This window comes from Rhagoletis pomonella, unplaced genomic scaffold (assembly GCF_013731165.1).
Source record: "Rhagoletis pomonella isolate Grant_MI unplaced genomic scaffold, Rhpom_1.0 Rhpom_scaffold_00005, whole genome shotgun sequence".
NCBI classification, from domain to species: domain Eukaryota; kingdom Metazoa; phylum Arthropoda; class Insecta; order Diptera; family Tephritidae; genus Rhagoletis; species Rhagoletis pomonella.
In genome coordinates, this window is record NW_023458559.1 from 42516727 (window position 1) to 42525020 (window position 8294).

General features: G+C 37.4%; 2 protein-coding genes across 2 annotated transcripts; one reads left to right on the top strand and one right to left on the bottom strand.

The window, feature by feature from the left end:
* Window positions 1–1878: 1878 nt before the first annotated feature.
* On the top strand, window positions 1879–4230 carry LOC118738956 (zinc finger protein CG2199-like). Its single transcript, XM_036470016.1, has 2 exons — window positions 1879–2087; window positions 2142–4230. The coding sequence occupies exons 1-2, from the start codon at window positions 1917–1919 to the stop codon at window positions 3831–3833; spliced, it is 1863 nt and encodes a 620-aa protein (XP_036325909.1). The 5' UTR covers window positions 1879–1916; the 3' UTR covers window positions 3834–4230.
* Window positions 4231–4333: 103 nt separating this feature from the next.
* Window positions 4334–7882, bottom strand: LOC118738957 (porphobilinogen deaminase; the record flags this gene model as incomplete). The annotated part of the gene is given in 3 exon segments (XM_036470017.1): window positions 4334–6227; window positions 6294–6563; window positions 7810–7882. Coding segments are annotated over 3 exon segments (1719 nt in total), but the record flags the coding sequence as incomplete, so codon positions are not given.
* Between the last annotated feature and the right edge of the window lie 412 nt (window positions 7883–8294).

Genomic DNA, 8294 nt, shown 5'->3' on the forward strand with positions numbered 1-8294 from the left:
TATATACATTTGTACAATGTACATATGTACATTTGTATATATTTTCATACGTACTTAAAATACATCTTCGGATCAGTTAACCGTACAAGCAAGTCATAAGCTGAATGTTGCTGCTATTCATTGCACAGCCTAATGACTTCTACCTCCAAAATATGTGTACGATAAGTACAAATATCTATATACGTACATACTTACATACACAAGTAAAAATATTTTGTGAACAAAGCAGAAATTGTAAAGAAGTTGAAACCTGAGCGCTGTGGTTCATGAGCGCTGTGTGTTCGTTTGATTACACTGCCCCAAACAGCCCAGAAAGCGTTCCTCACGCTAGAAAAATGGGTAATAGAGAGCGAATACGTTCCACTTTTGGATCGTAAATGTCTTCTTCTTTGTGCACGCAACAGCCCGGACTTTTTGTTCGGACACAAATGTGCAAAAGGGCAATTTGAAATAACTGCTGTTGTTAAATCCGAAAGCAAATTTTATAAAAACAAAAGTGAAAAATATCACAGAATTTTCAGAAAATGTAGTTATTTGGTAATTTTATTAGCCATATAAAATAAATACACGTAAAATAATTAATTAGAGCGTGGGGAAAGAAGCATCTTTTTGGTAGATGAAAAATAAATTTCCCCCCTTATTCTTGAACCCGAATTTTCGTAATTCGTAATTCGTAGCTATGCTACGAGAAACGAAAAATCCACATGCTGCAACCCTTGCGGAGACATGTGCAGCATTTCCAACTATCAGTTGTTTTTCGAAGATAACTGAATGAAGGACAACAAAGTGGAAAGGAATTAAAAAAAACATTCGTGAAGTGCTTATTTATAGTAAAATTGTTTAATTTTACATATTTTGAAGGAAGGAAGGAATGTGGACTCTATTACATTAGCAATTATAGCAGCGGAGTAAGAGCGCGCTATGGGAATGATTTCGCAGAGATACGCAGAGCTCTCGGGCATAATAACCATGTGCGCGTCTATGTCAGCTTCTGGTTGAATTGTTGAACTACAAGCCAGAACTACTACAGAAAAATTAACAAAAACCAACAAGCACATGATCAAGTGAATTGCAGCGGAATAGCTGCGCTTGGTTGTAGTTGGCTTAGCAAAGTGAAATGGTGGAAATAAGCAACAAGAATTAGCAAGGCAAACTTAGCACAGTGCGTAGGCAACTGGCTGAGTCAGTGGTGATCGTCGGTTCGAATCCTACTGAAAGAAGTCTGATGAGGAAATGTGGTGATTTCCGAAATAGCTATCACTTCTACCATTTTTTCAAATTATTGTTGCTTTTCCACAATAAGTTTTCACTTAAAACGGCCTCAAGCTCATCAAAATTGTTGAGTATTTTGTTAAAAATATTTTTTTTTATTTCCCAACTGCAATATCGTCAACTTAATCTTCCACATAAACGGCTTTGACTCATATAGTGAAGAAATTTCCGCCTCAATACTTTTTTCTTAGAAAATTGAGCTAATTTCACCACTTACGACACCCGCATGCTGGTACAATCATAAAATTTTCAAATAGTTTTTGAAGTCGCACCATCAGCTGGTACAATCACACCACAAGAACATACAGGCTGCGTTTCTTTATACATTCCGAATAATCCCATTTCACAGCCGGAATAAACAGAATGCGTTTGAAATATACGTCAACATATCAACAGGAACGTTCTAAAGAATAAATAAACAAAAAAGCTTATTCCAAACGTTCAGAATGAATAAAGAAATGCAGCCATTATGCAATATACTTATATCTGTAATAAGAAAATTTTGACTAATTTGTTCGGATTTTGAGGATTTTTCATTTGCTTTTGAGGAATTTGGTAAATTTTCTGGCAACACTGGTAGATCTACCAATTAAGTGGTGAAGTCCGTGCACTGATCTCACCGCTCCCAATGCTGTCCGTGGAACATGAAGAAGAGACGTGAACCACGATTTTTTATTAAAGTCGGCTTCAGGAAGATAACCAAAATGGATACGTGCAGTTTGTGTAAGAATAAGTATTCCAAACTATTTAATCCCAAGGAAAGAGTACTAGGCACACAATTGTCTAGTATAATAAACTTTATAATTGGTGATCATGTGAGTAAAATGCAATAACCTAACGAAACGATAACAATCATTTTCTTCCAACAGGTTGAGTTCCCTCCAAAATACCTTATCTGCGCCGGCTGTTCGGCGGGTCTTATAAAAACAGAAATTGTTTTAGAACGTCTCTCAAAATCCTTGCCTAGCACAAGAAAAATTCAGAAAGGCCGTTTAAATATCGCCTCATCACACAACGAACAGGAAGAAAGCAATGATGAACCGGATGACCAAAGTAATGAAGAAGCGAATGAAGAAGTTGACAGTTCAAAAACAAAAGATGCCTCCAAACGGAATGACTCCTGGACGTTTCATTGTACGCACTGTGAGTTGACAACAAAAAAACCCAAAATTTACAAAAGGCACCTTCTTAATAAGCATAAGGTAGATAACCCACGAATCTATCAGTGCATGCATTGCCAAGAAACATATCAGCGCATCAATGGTATACAAAATCACATTGCATGTGTTCATAACAATAAACCGCGCCCGAAACGCCAGCGACGTAAAACCATTGCCTTTGATGCTCCGTCTGTACTAAGCAGCACGACCATCCAAAATCAACTGGACAATGAGATTTCAATTGTTAACACTACTAACGAGCACAGCCAAGCTGATGACCCGAATGCATCTTTTGAATTCGAGTGCACACACTGTAAATATAAAACAGTGCATGCTAAAATGTACAAAAGACACATGAAAAGCAAGCATAAAATTGAGGATTCGCGGATTTTTAAGTGTAAGCGTTGCGCCAGCACATATGCACGGCAATCTGCATTACAAAATCATATTGCTTATGAGCATGAAAATAAGCCCAAACAGAAACTGCAAACACGCAAGTCTGTTGCGGCAGCAAATTTGAAAGCGTCCAGAACGGGAGACAAAGAAGACTTCATAGCCATAAAAGTAGAGCAAGAAGAACCAGAATTAGAAAAAGGCCAAGAAGAAGATTGTGAAGGATACGGTGAACAGGAAATGAATGGTTCAATTATCAGCATTGCCGATGAAAAACAGAACCAGCAAGACCTTGTTTTTCAAACGCCCTCAAAGAGGAAACGTAATGATTTGAGCTCAAGTGAAACGTCCACCGTTGAGTGGATTTTCCAATGTTCTTTTTGCGATTTTGAAAGCATAAAGAGAAAAATATATAAAGCACACATGATCAGTCAGCATGGTGTAATCGATAGCGATATTTACAAATGTCTTTACTGTTCAGCTGCATACGAGCGCTATAGCTTACTACAGAGCCACGTATCAAATAAACATAGTCACTACGATTTGAATACAGTGAGTGATTCGCCAGCCATACATTCAGACTCGGGTGAAGATCAAGATCAATCAGCTAAGAAACGACGAGTTGAAGAAACACCAAAAAAGTCTAAGCAATCAAAGCATATAGAGTCCAGGGAAGAAGAGCCGGCAAATGTCCGAATTCTCAATGGCGAGAAATCCCAACAAAAAGAGATTTGCGTTGTCTGCGGTAAAGCATTTTCGATGGTAGATAAGTTACGCGAACATATGGATAAGCAGCATCGCGGCGATCATGTAAAAAATTGCCCCAAATGTGATGCACAATTCCGGTCAGTGGAAAAATATGAGGCTCATATGTTTAGTGAGAAGTGTTTCGACAACAAGCTAGCATGCCAATATCCCAGCTGTACGAAACGTTTTAGCAAACGATCGAAAATGCAACAACATATGCATGAAAAACATCCAGAAGTGATGAGCTTGAATGGTAATTGAGATACTTTCTAAAATTTTTATTTTGTAGGCATTATCGGGTAGCTTATTTTTCATTAGCAAAATTTGGATATTAAGTTGTTTGAATATCTATTTAATAGTTTTTTGATAAATACATTTTACGAAAAGAATCAAGTATAAAAGGAAAAGTTTTTTATAACAGCTCAAATTATTAGAAACTAAAACAATCTTCCGATGGCGCCATGAAGTCTTCCAACATAACATTTTGTTTAAACTTTTCGTATCGATAAGTTGTTACTCGCTGACGGATCTGTCGATTTCCATTTTTGAAATAGATCCTAACGAAAATATGTGTATATGTACATACATTTGTATGAACACCTACTATATAGTACATCCTATTAGAAATTAGAGAAATAAAGCGAATACTTTGTTCCAATGATTTTGTTTTATTTTGCCGTAAATGATATTACAAATGTATGCACATACATATGTATCTATGTATATATGTACATCTCGAATCCACATGTTTATAATAAATATGTTCAACAAAATGAATCCATCTCGTTTACATGCCACCTTTGCAAAGCCATTATCTAATGTGTATTACAAATGTTTTAACAACTAGGTACAATAAAAAAAATAATAAACTTCGGACTAAAGAGCGTTCAACAAATAATTACACAAACATAAAAAAGCTAAAAAATTGCAATTAACAAATGGGAAAAAATTGTCCACAATTCCTCACTATGATAAACTTTGTTTTATTGTCTTTTTTATGACTATATAATAATATTTACTGACCAATTTAAACTTCTTCAAAAAAAAAACCATTACTTTTAGATTACATTGCTAAATGTAGATGTCATGGAGAAACAAGCAAAAAATTAAGGAAAAAAAAACATTTCCTACTCTAGTACGAAACCGCTCGTGTCTAAATAGAGGCCTGTTCGAGGCACGTAATTAAAGCAGCAACACTGTAGCGCTGATGAAAATTTGCAGGACTGTTGCAACACTGCGGTTGTGATTGCAACTCGAACAAGACCTAGCTTTTTCCCCTCTATGCTTTGCTATGTATCTCCGCTTGTGCGCACTTCATAACTTCTAAGGCACCTTTCTTAATCAGCTCCTCAGCAAGTTGCTGTCCCAGAGCATTACTTCGTATATACAATTCTCGATTGTAACACGCATGCTGGTACAAACCACAATAAAGATTCTCCACATCTTCGATCAACACCGGCACTGACTTCGGCTGTGGCTTCTCTTCATCTGCGTAATCAAACATCTTAACGGTTTTCTGTAGGAACGGGCATTTGCCGGCTACAGCGTCTGCTGCGCTGGCTGAGTATTCGTTGCCATTTGCGCCGCCATGCATGCTGGCGAACGGGCATTTTGAGGTAGATGGCACTGCCGCAATGGCAGCATTGTCGGTTTCATCATACTGCTTGTTTGCAAGCTCATTTGTTACGGGACATTTCCCCGCGGTAGCTAATGCTACCTTTTCTTCTTTACTCACAAATGGGCATTCACCCATGAAGTCTTGACCCACATTCATTTTCAGCGGACAATGTGGATTGTTCACATTGGAATCGCCACCGGCACGCAGATCCAAATTTACATTACTATTGCCATTGGCATCTCCGGCATTGCCAATGGTGTCAATCTTATTCAAGTCAGCGCTTATTACTGGACAATGCTGTGCTAGGCTGATGTGCTTTTCAATAATTTCCCCCATATTAAAGGCACCGGCTACCTTCTCCGCTTCGGCATCGTCGTTAATAACGGGCGGACTATGTTGCAGCACTGGACTACCGGACTCATTGCTTCGCCGTCGTTTAGTAGGCGGTTGATCGCTGCTATCGTCGTCGTCTTCATTTTCTTGCACCAAATTACCATTGTCGGCATGCTCTTTCTTATTTACTTCAACAATGGCAAACGTACAGGCCTTTTTGTCACGTATTTCTGTGGAGCCATCTAAACTCCAGACGGCACCTACCAATGAAAGCGCACTACTGGCATGATTTGCATTTGTTTCCAATAGATCGCCATCTAAATTACTCCAAACCGCAACAGGTGCACTACAACCTCCACCCAAAGTTTTCAGGAAGCTGCGTTCGGCCAGTATGCGGCAGGTTGTCGAAAGACACATTAAACTTCGCAACATGCCCAGCACTTCTAGATCATTGGCGCGACATTCGACCGCCAGAGCGCCTTGCCCAACTGCGTAAAGCAAATCAGTCGGTTCGAGTACTTGGCTAATGCGGCTATCCCAGCCCATGCGAACAAGTCCGGCTTGTGCTAGTATTATGCCGGCGAATTTCGAATTGGGTGCATCCAATTTGGCTAAGCGCGTGTTTAAATTGCCGCGTATATCGCAAACGGTCAGATGGGGATACTGACGACGAATTTGAGCAGTGCGGCGCAACGAAGAAGTGCCTATAAAAAGAAGAGAAATTATTAGATTTTAGGTTTTGAGCATAACGCTAGATTTCTATTACATACCTAGAACACAACCCTCGGGCAGCGTTTCAATTGTATGACCCTTGTAGTCTTCTCGCAGCACCAAGGCATCTCTAGCATCTTCTCGTTCAAGTACGGCGCCAATTGCCATGCCCGTAGGCAAAGCAGTAGGTAGATCCTTTAACGAATGTACTACAAAATCTACGCCACCATTGCGCAGCGCATCTTCCAGATCGCGTGTAAAAAGGCTTTTCTCTCCGATTTTCGGCAGTGATATGTTGAGTACCCGATCGCCGATAGTCGACATGGTATCTGAATTAAAAATAAAAAAGGATTAGAAACAAAATACGTTGGGGAGGGCTTTCAAATTGAAATTCGTAAATAAGCAAAATCATAACCTTATCTAACAAATTAAATTCATGCATAGTCACCACTTCCCCCTCAACAACTTGATAAAATATACAAACAGTAGAGCAAAATTTATAAACAAAATTTATGAAAAGCGGTAATGATATTAACTATATACGGTATGTATGTATGTGATTCAAGTTACTGCACTGATAAAAAAATTATTATCACAGAAAACTGGCATAAGTAATTTCATGTCGTTTGACTTCAGCGATCATTTGTCTGTAGCTGAGTGCGTCTTTTATTTGTTCAACTTCATCAGCCATAGGTAACAAGTTTTGTCATTAGTTTGCGACAGAAGAACGATCTACAGATGTACTCCGTTACAAGTAACTGGTTATTTAAGACCAAGAGGTATGAAATGACTTATGCCACTTTCAAAATAAGCGGCTCCTATATCAAAATAAATGGCTCCTATCATGATATAAAAAGTAATTTAACGAAAATCTACATATTTATATGCGAAGTTAAATTAATTTAATTTGCCAGGAGCCTTTACTGCTGATATTTACAAATTTTATCTAGAATATACATTCATATGCAATTTATTCTTTACAATTGCACAGCCATATATGTACATACATACGTATGTACACACGTGTATATACATTACATACATATGTACGTATATATAGCGGCCTGTGCCCTTATTTATCGGTATTAAGTCCGCTTAAGCTTTTAATAAATTATATTAAGAGATTAATGTAGAGGCCGGGGTGACTATATTTAACTTTTAGATTTTTCGCTTCACGAAATAAAAACCGAACACTTATAAAGAATACAGAACTATGTACTAAGTTGACCACATAAAGGAGATAAGGGGAAGGTCCAAGGTCATCATATCATCAGGCGTGAGAAATCCAAAAAGGTCGAACATTATTGAATCCTAACCCGATCGCGAGGGATATCTGGATCGAATGGGACAAATAATATGCTTCGCAAAATAGTTTTATAAGTCATGAATTTTTTCCGCCATAATTGAAAGGTGATTCATTGTTGTCTATACATTATTAACTGAATGAAATAACTGAAAACATTTCGAATGTACTTTTCTTAATAAGTGAACATACATATGTGCTTACGTACATACATACAGTGCACTCTAATTTTAAGAATTTTCAAAAATGTAAAATAAATAACATTCACTTACGGATCTCGAATTTCTTTTTTGGATAGAGCTTTTGCAAACGTGCAATGACATGCTTCGTCTGAATGAGTGCTAACTGAAATTAAAAAGAAACACAAGTACATAAATGAAAACAATTGTTTAATTTTATAAAAACTTTCTATTAAAGTTAAAGTACTTTTTTTTGTAATGTAAAATGCTTTAGAAAAATGAAAGTGGTTGTTAATAGCACGCGCAAAGTAAAATTTCAGGGTAATTAAGCGCTAAGGAAAATATTTTTTCCGTTAAATTCACACCTAGAAAAAACTTTACAAAGGCAATTATTGAGTTGATCAGCTCAATTTTTTTTGCGAGCAGTTCCTACTTTAAATAATGGCATTTCATTTAAATATTCGATGTCAAATCGGAAACTTATCAGCCTAAACTGTTTGAAATTCCAAATTAGTTATTCATTATTCACTGGCAATCGGACAGTTTTGACATCACAAGTGAATGATAGACATACTACA